The 19268-nt window shown below is 43.0% G+C and overlaps 1 protein-coding gene across 5 annotated transcripts in view; it reads left to right on the forward strand.

Annotated features, from left to right (window-relative positions):
- Window positions 1–15753, forward strand: part of DDIAS (DNA damage induced apoptosis suppressor) — a 16999-nt gene extending 1246 nt beyond the window's left edge. For 4 of the 5 annotated variants that reach the window (XM_024216473.1, XM_024216472.2, XM_024216471.1 and 1 more), the window contains exons 2-5: window positions 4091–4219; window positions 5567–5728; window positions 9282–9399; window positions 12939–15753. In XM_024216473.1, the coding sequence (XP_024072241.1) occupies window positions 4107–4219; window positions 5567–5728; window positions 9282–9399; window positions 12939–15467 (2922 nt within the window). In that variant the 5' untranslated portion in view covers window positions 4091–4106 and the 3' untranslated portion in view covers window positions 15468–15753. The remainder of the gene's footprint in view (window positions 1–4090; window positions 4220–5566; window positions 5729–9281; window positions 9400–12938) is intronic. The other variant, XM_024216476.1, reaches the window with a different exon arrangement.
- The last annotated feature ends 3515 nt before the right edge of the window (window positions 15754–19268 follow it).

Consider the following 19268-nt stretch of genomic DNA (forward strand, 5'->3'; position numbering starts at 1 on the left):
GGGGATTCTTATTGAAGCCTGTCTGTGGTAACCAATCAAAGAGTTGTGTGATACAGCTGTCTCCAGGGCTGTGCCTTTAGATACACAGCATTCTGAGACAAAAATGATATTCAGGTAATAGCAACTAAAGCTGACTCTGTCTCTCACAGGCTTATTATTGAGTGGCCTTAATATTTCCACCATGCAGGAACTGAACTACTGATTGTATAAAGTGACAGAGTCCTGTGACACCTTATAGACTAACAGACGTATTGGAGCATAAGCTTTCATGGGTGAATACCCACTTCGTCAGACGCAGTGGCGCATGTAGTCTACATGCGTCTGACAAAGTGGGTATTCACCCACGAAAGCTTATGCTCCAATACGTCTGTTAGTCTATAAGGTGCCACAGGACTCTTAGTCTGGATCTGTAAAAAGCGACAAACACGGCTACCCCTCTGATACGGATTGTATGTTTTTCTATATAAACTGCACCTGAGGCGTTAACAACAAAACCTGTAAAATACAAATGTTACACCCCACCTCTTACCCTGTCTCCATTTCAGAATGTGCATTTGTGTTTATTTCCTAGCTGACTGAAAGTGCATAGGTAACAGGGTGTTTTGACTGCATGGTGCCAATTCTTCCAACTTCTCTGCATGAAACTCCTATTGATTTCTATCTGAATTTCATATTTGGAGTAGTTACAAGATCAGACTCATTCTTTGTCAACTCTCGAATTTATTCCATGTCCAAACTTATTTTCTTGGTACTGTTGTGTGGTTCTGTTGCTCTCTTGTGTGTGTGTGTTCTTGAAATCAAGACTGTTATGCGGTTTTGGTAGCACTTACGGAACATAATGTGTATACAGTCAAATCTTCCTCCAGTTCATTAATGCTGTGGATAATATCTGTCTTCTCATTTGGTATCCTAATGTATTTTGTCTTTCTATGTCTGTTTTCTAAACTTTAAACTCTCTGGGGCTGGGACCATCTTGATATCTGCACAGCACTGGACATGTTGTCTGTGCATAACAAAAACAAAGTTAACAAGTCTTGTAACCTGAATATGACAACCGTGCTTGATTTACTTTTCCAAAATGGTAGATACGCTCTGCCTGATCTGGCCAAGGCCAGAGGAGATGTCATCAATTATTTAGATACTTTGCCTTAAATATTTACAAAATAGATATCCTTTTGAAATATTTTAATATAGCTATATCTACAAACGCTGCCCTTGAAGTCATACACACATGCATACCAGAAGGAGCTATAGACTGATGCTGTGGATAATGTAGGACCTGGGAATTCAGTTCCCATTGAAATTATTAAAAACATTTTCTCAAAGTTGTAAGTTTTGGGGGGGAGGGGTGTGGCTAGTGTCTCTTGAAAAGGGATATATAGGTTTGGATGGTACAATGACAGTGAATTGCATAGAGAAGTTTTATGGCCTCTCCTGATGCAGTTGTAAAGCTCTGTGTAGTCCTTTAAAGAAGCTTGATTTCTACATCTTGCACTGCTCAAAAGTAGCTTGTCTGTGACTTGGTTTGAAGGCATAAGACCAGATGGTTCTACCCTTCTGTGGAGCAGAATACCCTTGGATATTCCTTTTGATTTTAATTAGATTATTTAAGGTGTGAAGGGTATTGCTCATTGTGAGCAATCGGGCCTAAACATTGCTATTATCAATTGTTTGCTTAAAAATGGCATCTTTGGAGCTCACTGGGGATACCTAAATGGTTGAATGCACAAATGCTTATGTCAGTTATAGGAACACTTCAGTTTGTCAGTTTCAGAAATTCACACTCTATTCTCCATTCTACGAACTTTAACAATCTGAAGAACTATACATCATTTTAAATAAGGCCCTTAAACAAAGTCCTCCACTTCTATTTGACAGCTTTGGAACCACATCTTTCATACTGATTAGTAGAAGATATTTCTACTATGTAGTAACCCACAGCTGAGACAAATTGATAATTCAGTGAAGAAAACTAGAAGAGCTAGGTTTTTAAATTAAAACTGTAAACAGTATAAGGTGCTAGCTCTTTTAAAAAAAAAAAAAAAAAAATCCTCAAATATATTTTAGGGTAGATAACATTTGAATATAGTTGGGGGCACAAAGTTTTAATTTGGAATTTTACCGTTGTTTGGGTACAAAGCTGGTGTTCATGGCACCATATGATTAAAAGGGCTCTTTTTCTCTCTATGCCAGTATACTGAGGAGGTTGCTTTACAAAAGCAACATTAAAATTCCAAGTGTTGCCCTGTTGGATTAAAAATGCTTATCATGATGAAACATTTTAAAGAGAAACTTCAACTTGTTTTTTGAACTTGATTTGATTTCATGTTAAAAGTAGTTTGAGGGACTTCATCTATATGAGTCCTTCTGATAACTCTTTAGTTTTACAATCACTTTTTCCTATTCCTAAACATGTTTTTCTCTCCTCCATTGCTGTTTGAAAGACCCACACAAATAAAGAAACAGAGCTATTGCTGTCAAATACATAAGAAATATTTCTGTAAATAGACTGTCTCACTAAAATGATTGAGTGCTCTGCAGTTTCAGAATTGAAGTCTTGTGGTATAGATTCTTATATTTTAAAAAAACCTGCATAGCAAGAAGCATATATGAATGGCTAAACGACCCTTCGAGAAAACAGCAGCTTTGAGAGTAAAGTGCGCCCGAGCAAAAATGTATGTATTCAAACCCGATGACCTGCATTTTTTAATTTTGGTGAAACACAAGACTGAAACTGCATGTGCCAAATGTCTGCTCAAAAGAAAGATATTTGAGTTACAGTCCCCTGAAAAATAGATTTATCACAGAGGTGCCTTCTGTGATTTAACCATAGCAGGGGTGGGCAAACTACCGCCCGCGAGCTGCACTGTACAGCTCAGCCCCGCTCTGGCCGGGGCGCTGGGTCGGTGGCCGCACCCTGCGGCTCCCGGAAGCCGCGGCATGGCCCTGCACTGGCTCCTACGCGCTCCAATGGGAGCTGCAGGGGCGGTGCCTGCAGATGGGGCAGCTTGCAGAGCTGCCTGGCTATGCCTCCGCGTGGGAGCCGGAGAAGGGACATGCCACTGCTTCCGGGAGCCGCTTGAGGTAAGTGCGCTTGGAGCCTCTCCCCACACCCCTGCCCCAGCCCTGATCCCACCCCCGGTTTCCAAACCCCTCGATCCCAGCCCAGAGCACCCTCCTGCACCCCAAACCTCTCATCCCCAGCCTCACCCCAAAGCCCACACCCCCAGCCGGAACCTGCATCCCTTCCAGCACCCCTGCCCCAGCCCTGATTCCTTTCCTGCCCTCCAAACCCCTTGGTCCCAGCCCAGAACACTCTACTACACCCCAGACTCCTCAACCCCAGCCCCATCCCAGAGTCCGCACCCCAACCCCAATTTTGTGAGCAGTCATGGCCCGCCGTACAATTTATATTCCCCGATTTGGCCCTCAGGCCAAAAAGTTTGCCCACTCCTAAACTATAGAGTACACTGGTAATTCTGCAGAGAAAATTAAGACTAGTTAGGAAACTATTTAGCTCCTCATACTGGTATCAGATCCACATGGGCAGACCTCTGCCTCATTGAAGTTAGTGGTGCACTTTGCTGGTCTGCACTGTTGGATCAAAATGCAGAATTATGGTCTTCATTCTCAATTGAAAGGACAACCTAGTGATTTTCTGAGTGCCTCTTGAGTGCCCAGTGTCCGCCTGTCCCCTGATCGTTGAAGTTCAACACAATAATGCGACACCATCATGCAGGTGTCTCAGGTTTTTAACCCCATATTGTGACTCCAGCTTAAATAAAGAGAGTTCAGAACAATTATGCTTTAAAGCTGGGATGAAGCATAGTTATAATGCCACCTCAAACAGTACAGTATTTTGCAGTACTCATTTGAAAAACTATTAAACGTTTCTCTTTAAAACATCTTCAAGTAGCCTTTGTCATCTTTTTCACAAGGAGCAGTAAATAATATACTGTGGTTAACCGGGATACAGGCAACTCTTTTTTTAAAAAGCTAAAGTTTTATTTTTAGGAAAAAGAAGAAGTTTGTGTTTAAAATTTCATAAATGAGAATCTCATCAGATCGTTCTGTGTTTCTCTCTTTTCAGGTGACACTGCGAACACATGAATGGCAGGAGAAGACTGTTAACTGCCTCTGTAATTTCTGTCCAGAACTCCAGCTTTGTGTATCCTTCTTGTCAAAACTGCTTTTCTAAGCTGATAGTAGATTCTAATAGGTAGGTCCAGGTTGGGGCATTGCTAATTGTTCATTTGGAAAGCACCTAGCATACTTTAGGTGCTATATACATAAGTGGCCTGTAAAAAGTTGTTTTAAAACTATTATGTTAGTGCCTGGGAACTCTAGTCATGGACCAGGATCCGATTGTTCTTGGCCCCATACAAAAACAGTCCTTGCCCCAAAGAGTTTACAAATGTAATTATAAGATGACACAGTAGGTGAGACAAAAGACAGAAGGGGAGCACAATGAGAAAATTCTCATGATCGTCAATGACAGTGGTCTCAGCACAATAACAGCTTAACTGTTGTCAAGTTTTTTGTATGCATTATGGCAATGAACAGTTTTGGGGGGATTTGAAAGAGGCAGAATATGGGGCACTGAGCACGTAATACGTTTACTTTTCCATACGTTCCTTGAAGTCTAGATTCACTAGTTCCTGCTTTCTTATGCCAGTAGGAACTGTGGGCTCAGTCATGCATCTATAGACACTTTCTCCTAGATGTCTTAACTTCAGTTTAACATGACTAAAACTGAGCTGATTTCTTGAACTTCATGAACCCTTTTGACTGTCCTCATTCTGTGACTGTAGACAACCCCATCCTTCCTCTCATAACATGGGGTCCTCCTGTGTGGTTTCTCCTCCTCACCATATATCCAGACAGTGCCCAAATTTTGCCCTTTCCTACTCCACAGCATTTGGCAGTCACACAGTGCCATTGTTCTGTAAAATCAAGAAACTCCCACAAATGTGTGGAATATCCAGACTGATGTGCTGTCAAACCCTGGACACTGAGACTCCAAAACACATGAAAACAATGAATTCCGTAAATGCTAAATCAAGACATCCAGCTTTATGAAGCTCGATATCTCCATAGTGTCAGATATTGAAAAGAAGATAGATGTTGGAGGTTTCTAATGTCTGAGGGGGTTTTGTTATCTCTTTTTGATTTATCCAAAGCTCTAGGTACTAGAGTAAATAAAATACAAAATACAAAAACTGCTGTGCTAGGAGTTTCAAAATGAAGTCAGTCATCCCTCAACCCCCCCAAAAACAACATTAAAGTAACCCCAACCCCCCCCCCCCATAGCGTATATTAGGCTTATGTTATCTAAATGTGTAAAAGAGCTTCACTGAAGTTCATGGGGCTTTGCATGATCACAGGAATCTGCTTTTGTTGAGCTAATTGCAGGATTGGGGCCATAAAGAACAAAGAAAAAGAAAAAACCTCTAAATTTCTGATTTGGTACAAGGTGTATGATGCTGGTAGTATTTATTGATGGATAGAAATTCTTACTACACCATCAATTAACAATGTGTGCTCATTTTTCTTACTGTCTTACCAGGTTTAACTGTCTAAAATGTGGCTGCACGGGTGAAGCTAAGGATGCAAACTACAGGTATAAGCTGTCCCTAAAAGTTGCTGGCACTAGTGATTTATTTGACATTACCGTGTTTGGAAGCTCTTTAGAGCCATTCTTTGGGGTCACAGCAGGAAGTCTGCAGAGGTAAAGGATGACTTTCTTTTTTTTTTAATTATATAGCTGCCTCCCCAACCTCAGCCTAGCAGAATGTGGAGAGGGGTGCGTGGGGATAGAGGGGGTATGGCTACATTCATGGCTCTAAATATTTTCTTAGAACTGTTTGCCAACTTGGTATCTGAGCGGTATTTCTCAGTAAGCTATTAAAAAATAGATCTGGGTAGATGGTGATTTATTTGTAAAGGAGAACTCAGGAAAATATCCACTTGTTACAAGCATTTATTTGGCACCTATCACCATATTATCTGGACACTTTAAAAGACTTAAGTTAAGACATTAAAGATCTTCCGAAGAGACCAAATCCCATGAATCCTACTGCCTGCAACTTAATCCATCTACTAGGAAACCAGGTGTTAACATTTGAGAAGATCTTGTCAAAGAGGTGCACCTCACAATTTCACTAACAGTTTATTGGTATGACAGCTGTACAAGTGTTGCCAAAGTGTAGGAGAGAGACCTGAAGAATCTCTATCAAAGGTAGGTATTATCTGCCCTTTGTGAGGTTCACGTTGCGTTTGGAGTTTGGACCCTTACGTCCCTTTGTCATTAGTTATCATTCCTGGACTGATGGCAAGTTGCTAAATAACATAGCTTTCTTCAGATTTAGACACACTTTTCTGCATCATTTAGATGCCTCATTGGGGGCATATCTCTCTTGCACTACCTTGTGTTTTGGACATGGAGGTAGAAAATGTCTTGTAGCTCTTCACTGAAGTGGCCAGGTTTGCATTTAGCAAGGAGTGAATTCCCAGGCTTGCTACTGAGAACTCAACCACCAGCCCTACAAGCTTCACCCTTTGGCCATAAAAAATCCTGACTACAAAAATCTTATAGTGGGATTTTACTTCAATGAGAATTTTATGCATGTGATCAGTAGGCGCAGAGTTGGACCTAAGCCAAGCATTTCTGAAAACACCACCTTAATAGCTTCCGTAGGTAGGGAATACGTTCCCACCCATCTGATTTGTATTATCCTTTGCTAACTCTCTAATAATATACTTACAGCTTGTTCATCAGCTTCAAGACCATCATGTGACCTCTCCCTCTCTCAAATTTCACACACAAGTTGTGGTGGCTAGACAAAGCAGGTTGCTTTGTCTTACATTCTGAATGGTTAGGAAAATATTCTTGCTTTTTATCCCAGTCTGGCACCTGTTACTCCTGGGGGAATTGTGCACTACTGTGTGTACGCATAATTAACAAGCCCCACAGATTTCTAATTTTTTGCGCAGAAAAAAGGTTCTGCCAAAATGTTGCTGCCGTTCCACCTTTTGCCCACGAGAGGGCGCTGTGGCGCAAGAACAGCAGCAGCTCCCAGCAGAAAATAACTTCTGCAATTCCACCTTTTGCCCGCCAGATAGTGCTGTGGTGATAGAACAAAGCTACAGCTCATGGCCAGCAAGGGAAGAGAGAGAGCTGCCTTCTTCGCAGAGTTTGTCAGGCCAGGTCAGGGAACGGGCTATGGGAAGACAGACAGCATGGGGTGCTGGGGGGGAGTCAGACGGGCTCATAAGGGCTAGAGGGGGAGGACAGACTGGGGCAGGGGCTGAATGGGAGTGGAGGCACAGGGCCATAGCGGGGAGGGAGGTGTAGGCACACATGGGGACAGGGGAGTGGCTGGGTGAGGGCGCACAGACACATGGGGGCGGGGCAGATGTGCCTGATTGAATGGGAGAGGCTAGGGGTCAGCCAGGGTCTGCATGGGGGAAGCTCCCTAACAATCCCTCCCCACCCCCCAAAAAAACTGTTCCATACTTTTCCCACCCATATCCAACAACCCTCCAAGTTCACACCCAGGCTTCTTCCCAGCAATTTACTTCCCTCTCCTGCAGCTCTTCCGTTACCTCTGACTCCCCCAAACCTTTGCACTGTTTCTGAGGGGTGTGGGGGAAATGGTTCTGTACTGTAGTTTTAAATGAATTATTACTCAGAGTTCTGTATTAATATGCCTAGTAAGGAATCTATTTGTCAAACATTTCCTGAATCTTTTTTGTTGTCTGTATTGTTACAGACATACTTTCTGACAGATATTTTGAAATAAATGAACAAAAATAATTGAAACTGGTGTGATTATATTAAGGTGTTTTGACAAATAAAATTCAGCATATTTTAAAATATTGTGCGCCGCATTTTTAATTTTTCGGCACAGAATTCCACCAGGAATAACCTGTCCATCAGGCAGGCACCATCATTAAAGTAATATGTGGTACCATCTTCTTACCAACCGACATTCTCATGCTTCAATTCCATGTTTTCTAGTTCCTTTATCAGCAGTAGATGATATGAATAGAGAGTGTATAGTGTCTCAGGGCTTGTCTACGCTCACAGTGCCGCAATGGCACTTATTACGCCAATGGGAGAACTTCTCCCATTGGTGTAGGTCAGGGGTTCTCAAACTGGGGGTTGGGACCCCCAGGGGGTCACAACGTTATTACATGGGGGGGTCGTGAGCTGTCAGCCTCCACCCCCAAATCCCGCTTTGCATCCAGCATTTATAATGGTGTTAAATATGTAAAAAAGTGTTTTTAATGTATAAAGGGGGGGTTGCTCTCAGAGGCTTGTTATGTGAAAGGGGTCACCAGTACAAAAGTTTGAGAACTACTGGCGTAGGTACTCCACCTCCCCGAGAGGCGATGGTTATGTTGACAGGAGAAGCGCTCCCAGCAACATAGCAATGTCTAAACTAGGGGTTAAGTTGGTATAACTATATCACTTAGGGGTGTGGATTTTCCACACCCTGAGCAACATAGTTATACCGACCAGGGCTCAGTCTGTGTGCACACATGCTTCTGTACATTTTTATTACTTTGTAGCAGAAGAATGTATCATTAATACTTTGTTTTTAAAAAAATCCACCCGGTGTGGTGTGAATTTATTGCTATACTTCAAGCTTGGTGCTAGCTTTAATTTTTGGCCTTGTCTACAATAGAACATTGTACTGCTTTTACTATATTGTTATACCTGAAATGGCAGAACTCTCACCCCCTCTTAGTGTGGACAAAGTTATATTGTTATAAGTGTGCTTAATACCAGTATAGCTATTCCCGTACCAGAAGGGGAACAAGTTACTCTGGTATGTCACCTTTATACCAGTATAACTGCATCCACACCGTGGGTGGTACCGGTCTAACTATCAATAAAAACACACCCTTAACAGAAATACTTATACTACTATAAAAATTGTGTACAGGCCAGTCCTAAAGCAAATTATGTAGTTGTCTGATTCTGCTTACTCCATTATTTCCCTACTTGATATTTTTTTTTCCAGTAGTATGTGTGTCCTTACTTCTCTTCTGAATAATCTGGAAATGACAGATAGTTAAGTTGATTCTCTGCAGATCACTGCTCTGTCACTGCTAACTTCCTACTCTGATTTCATCTTTTCATTCTATGTGTAGCTCAAAAACCTAACCCAATACCCCATCTTTAGTGTGGGTGCCCTAGTCATTACAATTTAAATACTACGTAAAGCTTTCTCTGCCCCATGTAAATACTTAACATTTAACTTTCTTCATTCAAGGTATATTAAAGATTTTAACCAAGTATCAGGAGAGCTGGACAGAGATGCATCTCCACGTGTGTTAATTCAAGCAGTCAAAACTTGTTTCATTGGGAGAAGATTTATATTTGGAGTGAAGGTAACTTTCCACATTTGATCCATTAGCTTCCAGTTGAATCATGCAAATGTTACTAAGCAGTCTTGAGAGTCTAATGTATCATGTTCCCACACTGACAGTAACAGAGCAGCGTGTATGATGTCTTCTGGGGACTGAAATATCCAGCAAAGAAGGCAGTGGGGCTAGGCCACAAGATGAGGAATCAGACCTGTGTGCCACTCTCAGTTCTGCTACTAACTTCCCATGTAATTGAGTAAGGCCCAGATCCGCAAAGGTACTTAGCAGCCTAAACCCCAGATTTAGGCATCTACATTAGGCACCACTGCCATCCACAAAACCCCCACTCAGCTGTTATCTGTAGGACCTTAGGCCACTTGGCACCTAAATTTTCAGGGTAAGGTTCCCTTGACACCTAAATTTCTGCCTCTGGCCACATGCATTGTTGCCTCCCTCTAGGCATTCAGATGTCTATCTCTTGCCTAAGCCCCAGTACAATCCACGAACTGGGAGAACTATCTCGCCTGTGGGGTCTGCTCCAATTGGCATGCTCAGAGCAAGCCTACTGAATCGGGCCCCATTCAAAACTTGCCGGGAGGTACCTACCATTGTAACTCTTAGTCTAGTGGCTAGAGCACTCACCCAGGATGTAGGAGACCCAGGTTCAATTCCCTTCCTGCCTAATGGGGAGAGAGGATTTGAACAGAGGTCTCCCACACCTCTCAGGAGAGTGCTCTAACCACTTGGCCATGAGATATATATCTCAGTCTCTCCTGATGAAGCTAGTCCACTTTGAATAAATATTTTAGTCATTGGAGCCAGGAGACTGGACTTGAGGTCTCCCACCTCCCAAATGGGTGCCCTAACCCCTGGACTATAGTGTAACTTTCTCTCTCTCCCTCCAAATGTCTCGTGTGTTTGTTTGGGGTTTTGTTTTGTTTTTTGTTTAATATTCGGACACTGCAAGATGAAAAGTGTTAAACATATTACTATAATTGCTACAGTTTAGCACCTGCACTCACAGACCTTTATGCATTTGAGTGTTAAAGATCTCCACAGATCCGAAGACACTACTAGAAACTGATAGCTCAATAGAAACCTCCGAGGTGTTGGTTATATTTTTATTTTAAACTTTCATTTTAAACATTTTATATCTTTGTAATCTCAGGTTTTGTTAATCTAGACTGAAATGTCTGGACTAAATCCTGAGAGATACTGGTTAGCTCCCACTCCCACAGATGTGATGGGAATTCTATGATCTGTGTATTTCTAGTGCACCTATCTCCCTGGTATCTGAATACTGGAAGTTGGGAGAGCAGCTTTATGTGAGAGTAGCTATTCACTAAGGTTCCAGTTCTCCTGCCCTTATATATGTGAGTACTCTTTATGCACCTGAACAGTCCTTTTGATGGGAATGAGGCTACTCACATTGTAAGGATTACTCAAATGTTTGAGTGTCTGACTGGGTATAGTTGTGTACACCTGTACACAACTATACACGCTCCCAGCTCAAAACACCAGTATTAAACTCTGCAGTGTTAAAACTAAGACTCAAATACAAAGGGATTACCCTAGCCTATAAGTATCTACATGGGGAACAAACATTTAATAATGGACTCTTCAATCTACCAAGCAGCACAAATTCGGACTGGAAATAGGCATGTATTTTTAACAGTGAGGGTAATTAACCATTGGAACAACTTACCAAGAGTCATGGTGGATTCTCCATCACTGACCATCCAAGATTAGATGTTTTTCTAAAATACCTGCTCTAGGAATTATTTTGAGGAAGTTCTCAGACCTGTGCTATTGAGGAGGTCAGACTAGATGATCATAATGGTCCCTTCTGGCCTTGGAATCTGTGAATCATTCTGCAGTCTGTACCTTCCACCAGTACACACTACTTTCTTCTAAACTATATCTCCTCCCTCTCAATTGTGGTCTTAAACACCACACGCAGAGCTGCAGAGTCTGGGTTTTCTGACACAAAGTACTTGCAGGTAGCTATAATTTGGGCAGTTGCTCAGCTGTGGCATTTCCTCTAGACACTACAGGTGTTTTAATCACTCCATGAGCTACATGCTTTATGCCTTTCTTTTTCCAAGAATGCCTCTAAATTTCAACCTGCAGTTTCCATCCAGTGAGTGATAAACGGGGATGCAAATAAAGTTCCAGGTGAGGCGCCTCTGATAATCTGGCCATTCAGCTCCAGCACTATCTAGACCTAACTGAGGGGGTCCAGGTAATATTCCTCTCCCATCCATGCCCCTAGGTATCAGGATGCCCAGCTTTGAACATTGCTCAGTATGTCATAGTTCAAAGGAAGGTATCTGCTGTCTAGTGGCCACCTAGTCAGTTATGCAGTACGTCTCTCCTCACAAGGTGGCCTTCTCTAGTGAAGTAGTTTTTCTTCTGCCCGAGTGTTGTCTTTTCCCCTCAGAATTTCTACTGAGTTTTCACTAAGCACTCTGAAAATTCTTTGTATCATTGCCACAAAGGCTTTCTGGGTGGGATGTCCTTTATAGTCTTCAGTAGCACTCATTTGCTAGGGTGTGCTGCTGTGAGACAGCAGGTTTTTCTCTCTTTCCCAAAGACCCTGATGAAAAGAGAAGATCTTTAAAATGAACTGTGGACTGGACTTGTTTGGACCTTTCTTGCTCTCCGTCCCTGTCATAACTATAAAGGGAAGGGTAACAGCCCTCCTGTGTACAGTACTATAAAATCCCTCCTGGCCAGAGACTCCAAAATCTTTTTACCTGTAAAGGGTTAAGAAGCTCAGGTAACCTGGCTGACATCTGACCCAAAGGACCAATAAGGGGACAAGATACTTTCAAATCTTGGTGGGGGGAAGGCTTTTGTTTGTGCTCTTTGTTTTGGGGGTGGTTCGCTCTTGGGACTGAGAGGGACCAGACATCAATCCAGGCTCTCCAAATCTTTCTGAACAAGTCTCTCATATTTCAAACTTGTAAGTAAACAGCCAGGCAAGGCGTGTTAGTTTTTACCTTTGTTTTCTCAACTTGTAAATGTACCTTTTTGCTAGAGTGTTCATCTCTGTTTGCTGTAACTTGAACCTAAGGCTAGAGGGGATTCCTCTGGGCTCTTTAAGTTTGATTACCCTGTAAAGTTATTTTCCATACTGATTTTACAGAGAGGATTTTTACCTTTTTCTTTAATTAAAAACCTTCTTTTTTAGAATCTGATTGATTTTTCCTTGTTTTTAAGATCCAAGGGGGTTGGATCTTGATCCACCAGGAGTTGGTGGGAGAAAGGAGGGGGATGGCTAATTTCTCCTTGTTTTAAGATCCAAGGGGTTTGGATCTGTATTCACCAGGGAATTGGTGAAGAGTCTCTCAAGGCTACCCAGGGAAGGGAATTAGCACTTTGGGAGTGGTGGCAGCGGACCAGATCTAAGCTGGTAGTAAAGCTTAGAAGTTTTCATGCAGGCCCCCACATTTGTACCCTAAAGTTCAAAGTGGGGAAGCAGCCTTGACAGTCCCCATAAAATTTTCCTCTCTATCCAGGCAAATCATTACACTAATAAACTTAATGAATTCTTTTTGCAGAGTTCTGAAAACCATGATGGAGGGCACTCTGTTTCTGACAGCATTTTGCCAAACTGCTCCAGAATTAATAGACTTACAAGAGATCTTACAGCCTGCCAGATCTTCCTGCCAAACACTGCTGTTGCCGGCTTTACTGTTATCAGCTACTTCCATCGGCTCCTGCAATTTGCTAATTTCAGGAGCAGTCGCAGTAGCTCACAGCGACCCGATTGTCCTTTCATTGCAATAGATCAGCCTAGCAGTGAGCTCAGCAGCTTGTGTAGCTCTGGCAGCAACTCATGTTTTGTTCAGTCAAGTGGCCGAGAGAGTTTTTCAGGACCCTGGCAGCAGTCCTTTGGCCTGACTTCTTCATCTATTGATTGGGTAACAACAGAAGATTTTTCATCTTTAGAACTGGGCAAGGCTGCTGGTGAACAGTGTAAACTACAGGAGAGGGGTTTCTCTGCAGAACTATGCAGCTTAAGTCCCAGCAACCAAACCATTCAAGATTTGCAGCTCTGTAACTCTATGAATGAGAGAAATGAACAGGAAGATAATGAATTTAGTTCACTATCCAGTAGGTCAAACACAATCACTGTGACTGAAAAACTAGAGAGCTTCTCTTCTTTAAAGAGAGAATGGTCACCTGACAGGAACAGCTCCAGGTTGTTACAAAGCCCATTGGATTTGGGGGTAAAATACTCCTGCCTAGAGATTATCAGCAGACATGATTACTTTCAAGAAAAATCTTGGAACTCCTTGCTTTGCCAGAGAAAAGATGATTCATTTTGCTCCTCAGCAGTGTCTCCTAATCATGGAAGTGCAGCTGGAACATCTCAGGATGACCCTATGATTTGGGACGAGCTGCCGTTCTCTGAAAGTCTAAATGATTTCATAGCCAGAATTGAAAACAACAAGAGCACCATATCCCCAGTAGGTCTCAATGCTCATAAATGTTCCCTTCGTGAAAGAAGTGAGTTGGATGAAAATCATAGCAAAACATCTTGTAGGCAAGGCATTGTACATACTGCCTGCAAATCAACCACCACAACAGGGAGGTCCCCACAACTAGCAGAGAATGTGAATACTTGCAAAGAGCATATTCTCTCCTGCCATCAATCAAACCTCACTCCCATAAATGGCCAAGTATCACAATGTGAGCCTTTGTACAGCATTTTATCTACAAGTACTAAGGGAGGCAGAGAGTCTGACTTTATACCTGACCCACCTCTGCTAGCGGGCAGTTTTCTACAATCTGAGAAAGCAAATGTTAATATTTCAAACAATGCCCATTCTTTCACCAGCCTTCAATGTACTATGAAAGATGCAGAAATCTCGTATTTACAAAAGAGAGAGAAACCTGCCCGTTTACATTCTCTGTATGATGGCTGTGTAGCCGATTGGGAAAATAAAGAAAATTGTAGTTATTCACCAAACCTAAGAACAGATCTTACAAGCTCTCAGGAACTGGGCTGTGATTCAGCAGCTCCCTACAAAGCTAAAAATATGTGTAAGAGAGAATTAGAACCATTAACTGAATTGCAAGAAAATACTGTTAGAGCTATAAACCAGAATGACGTGCTACAGAACAACTCCAATCACTCCAAAAGCAGCTACAATGCTTCTGCTGACCTCTTTGATGCTAGTGCCAGAGAGATAGAAATCATGGTCGAATTTTCAAATAAGTCTCACAACTCTTCAGCACAGGAAGATGTTTTGGCTGAAAAGTACACAGCATCTGAATTAGTGTGTAGTCCATTAGATGTTGGCTGCAGCTCTTCTGAGTGCAGATCCTCACTTAGTTTACCACCTCCTTTTGGTAAACACAGTACACCCATAAGTTACTCACTTTATGATTCAGAACTTGATCTGGTAGATACCCAGAACTTTGTTCCTTATTCACAGTCAACTCCTGTTGCAAGACCTCTTCAAAAATTCAGATCCCAGAGGGGGAGAGAATCAGTTCTCCCTAAATTGACATCTAAAAGTCCTACTAAAATCCACTGCAAATGTAAACAGTCTAGGCCTTCTTTTAAAAATACTTTATTAAGACAGCTTACCAGCAAGTTCCTGAAACACAAAAGATCAAGTAACACAGCCATCAATAAGTCTGTTTCACAAGAGTCGTTTATCAACAGTGAGGTGCCAGAGAAGGATTCTAAAGAATGGATCCCTCCATCAGCAACAAAATTGTTACAGCCAGTTGCATTTTCTAATTTAAAAACAGTTGGATTGCAAGCCAGGAGCCCAGCTATCTGCAAACCCATTGACAAAAAAACTATTTCTGAAAACAAAGCCAACAGTGGAAAGTCAAGAACTGATACATGTTTAAGAAGCAGAAAATTAAATCCTATGAATAGAGCTGAAATTCCAACAACTCCTCTACCTGCAAATGCTGCTACGGCCTTGCTTCTAAAAGATGCGGTCACTGGAACTTGTGCCTGCTCAGAAACCCAGAAGAGCCATTCATGTGCAACTTATTTAGTGGGTGGACTGGATGAGGCAGTTAGCTGGTCTCCTGAACTGTTTACAGAAAAATACTATTTCTAAGTATGTGGCTTTTGGAAAAAAGCCTCATCTTGAAACATGACTCTACCTCATTTTGTTTAATTTTTGGAAGAGTGCCAGCATTACCGGAGAAAGAAAAGGGACGTTTTTTAAAAGTTTAATTATTCATATGTCTCTCAGCATCTGTCTCGTTCAAGATGAATTATGCCTAGCTGCAAAGCCTTTTGTCCTGCACCGAGGTTGGGGAACACAGAACCCTGCTGTCACATTATTTTATTGTGGATGAAATGACTAAGCTAAAAAAAGTGAAATAAACGTTTAACATTAATAGGCTATGCAACCTTACTTTTCAAGCCTATTCAAGCAAAGGCCTGTCTAGCCAATAATTGTGTCCTCCCCAGAGAGAGAGCCCTAGGAATGCACCATTCTCCTGCTTTGTTCAAAACACAGGCCCTGGATTCTGCTTTCAGTGAAATCCTTTTGTGGAAGGCTGACTTTGCTGTTTTAGGACCTGTTAGGAAATAAGTCACAGGAGGGAAGAAATTCCATTCTAAAACATTAGGTCCTGTGACTGGAACTAGGCATCAGATGACCTGCATTCAGTTCCATCTCTGCTACCCATTTAGCTTTGTCTTTGAGGGAGGTCATTATGATATTTCTAATGCACCTGTCTTGGCACCAGGAACCATATCCAGTACCCAGTCAGGGGCGTCAGTAGGAGACTTTTCATTATTTCAGGGGCTAGTGGAATGGGCTCCAAGGCATCCACTGTCTCTGAGCCTTAGATTTTTCAATCTGCAAAAGAAAACTCAGCCACTGAGAGCTACTTGAAAGCAGTGTGTAAATGCAGATCTATTCCTGTTCCAAATCTGCCTGAACAGCAGCTTTCCTTTATTTTCAGCATGGAAAGTCCATCTGCCCTCTGGAGCTCTGAAAATCTCTCCCCCATTTCTCCACCCTACCTCATGGCTCCCACGTTGTAGCCACTCATCTCCTACCCAAAGACTTTGAAGCCCCTCGCTGTTTCTCTGTAATTGGCGAGAAGGGTCACTCAGTTAGCAGGAGGTGCTTCCTCCCTCTTAGGAGCTGACCGTATTGGCACTGCAGTGTTTCCGAAAGCCAAAAAAGAAAAGCCATTAGTGGACACATACCAAGGCTCTGTAATATCCCCAAACAAATCCACTTTAAAAAAAACTTTTCAGTTGTGCTCCGGGATGTACAAGGTGAGGACCTCACACCCATTCACAGTCTGATCTTCAGCAGCCCAGGAGGCAGAGCCAGAGTCATTCTCCATCTGTACGTGCAGGTAGTGAGACACAGAGGTTCAGTGACTTGCTGCAAGTCTGTGGTAGACAGACAGACATAGAACCCAGATTGCCTCAGTTCCAGAGCAGAATCTTAACCACCGACAGACCATCTTTCCTCTCGACCTTCTACTACTCACTGTGGCACTCTGACACCGAACAAGAGTTCTTCCCACTTCTGGGGATCCTGCACCACTAGGTGGTGAAGGGAAACCATCTGGGCCACATTGAGGGGCCTACAGGAATGTTCTGCCAGCCCTATCCCATTTGTGGATCCTAGACAGAGGTCTGAGAGGAAGAAAACACATAGGCTCAGCTACACCATAAAGCACAAAATAGAATTTAAAAAAAAACTTAAGTGAACAGAAAAAAAAAATCAAGTTCTTTACCTACTTGAACAGTGCCACCTAAAAACTGGTGATCTTCATCACAGGCTCTGGGCAGCTGGCCCAAGAGTCCAACCAGCTGCCTTGTGAGTAAGCATCTAGTGATTCTCCACACTGCACAAGTGTAATCTCTGCCCCTCATGCTGTATGCACAAGACAGAATTATTCAAAACAGCCAGTGAGTGGAACACACCGATAACATGAGCAGGTACAGAGATGTAAAAGTCATAGATGGTGTGGCCCTGCAGCAGAGAACAGTGCCTTTCCCTGTGGGACAGATGCACCAGTCCAGAGGCCTTGCAGCACTCGGGGCAGGGATGGAAGGGGAAGGGACATGCTGCAGTTGGAGTACCAGAAGGCGGCAGAGTAGTGTGGATGCTTTGTGCTGGTTCAGTCATGCTAGTGCAATTCTCATCTGCAGATGAGGGTGTGATACTGAGTTTTGACTGTCTGCACTTGTGCCCTTGTTGTCTATTCACACTGAGCCGCCTCACACAAGTTTGGCATATTTGATTAAGTCCTATTTGCCAGCTGGCATCTACCCATCATCAGCCACTCAGTGCAGTTGGGTGTGACCATCAGGCTTGGGTGCCTAGAAATACATATTAGCATGGCTATTGTATGTAGAAGATAGACCCACACTTACTGTAAGGCAAGTATCCAGCTGGCACAGAAATAAACAGTTCAGCTTCAGACCTCTCTATTCCAGTTGTAGTGTTCTTACATGATGTTCATTATGGGAAAACATCTACATAAGGATACAATGTCCATGCTAGTTTAGAACAGTAGCCAAAGACCAGGGTCTGCACGAATGGGGAACTGTGATGCAAATATACATTACAGACCAGACCATCCCATTTCACAGCTACAATGCAATTGATGTCAGTAGGGTTTTGCCTCTCTTAATAGAGGAAAATTTGGTCCTTATGTCCTGTAATGTCTTGCTCTGCAGCAGCTGAGCTGTGGAATCCAAAGCCACGGGAGTGTGAGATTTTGCCACATATTGGCACCAAGTCTTAGGAATGGCTAATTGCAACACATCTGCTGGATGGCAGAACTCGCAAGGCAAGGCCTAATCTTCCGTGGCATTTAGCTAAATGTAAACAGGTGAGGGTAACAATGCAGAGCCCAACACCAAAAAGCTTAAATAAATAAATTGCACACCAGTGCAAAGCATAGATAAAGCAAGTACTTGCCCTAAACCCCCACCCTTTGCACTTGCATGCAAGCCATTCATTTATAAAGAAATTCCCTGGCACCTCTTATGTAGAGATCTCAGAGTGTCTCATGTTAATGAATTAAACTGAGAGCCCTTCAGGGAGAGGAGGGGAGGGGAAAGATTGATTGGTTTTACTCTTATGACCCCATCATGATGGTTTCTAGTCCCTGCCTCACTTGGTCCCTTTTTCTTCCTGGGGTGCTCTGCGCACTGCTGAGTTGCTGGCTGTCTCAGCTGGGTTGTGAGGCCTGTCGTAGAAGAGGCTGCCTAAAAACACAATGCTGCTGCCCTGTGCAGCAACTGAATCCTAGCTGCTGGCAGAAGGTTGCACAAGGATTTGTCACCCCCAGTCAGCAGGGAGACACATCCCACTCTCAAAGCATTTGCTACCTCATGCAGCAGGAGCAGCCCTGCTGAAAGGCAACTGTATAGTGGGGGTAAGGAACCCCATTCTGCATGCTGCTGAACCAGCCTGGAGTGCGCCGCACCCCCTGCTCTTACACAGTCCAGTTCTGGTGCCCTTCACACAGCCCTTTTATCATCCATGCAAATATAGAGAGGGGGGCCAAGACTGGCTCTAGCCTCCCTCCTCTTCCTTCTCCCGCCCCTCCTCCCCCCAAGCAGGAGTCACTAAGGCCTGGTCTACAGAATTTCAGAATTAGCCGAGTTAATTTAAAAAAAAAAAAAAAAATTCCGTCCACACGACCAAACTTTTTTTTTTTTTCAATTTAAAGGGCTCTTTAATCCGATTTCTGTACTCCACCTCGGCAAGTGGAGTAGCACTTAAATTGCGATTGCAATCCCGGGTTAAAGGTATTGTGGACGCAATTTGACGTTATTGGCCTCCGGGAGCTATCCCAGAATGCTCCCTTGTGACCGCTCGGGACAACACACTCAACTCCGATGCACTAGCCAGGTGGGCAGGAAAAGCCCT

This window comes from Terrapene carolina, unplaced genomic scaffold, assembly GCF_002925995.2.
Source record: "Terrapene carolina triunguis isolate 2854851 unplaced genomic scaffold, T_m_triunguis-2.0 Scaffold97, whole genome shotgun sequence".
Taxonomy (NCBI): domain Eukaryota; kingdom Metazoa; phylum Chordata; order Testudines; family Emydidae; genus Terrapene; species Terrapene triunguis.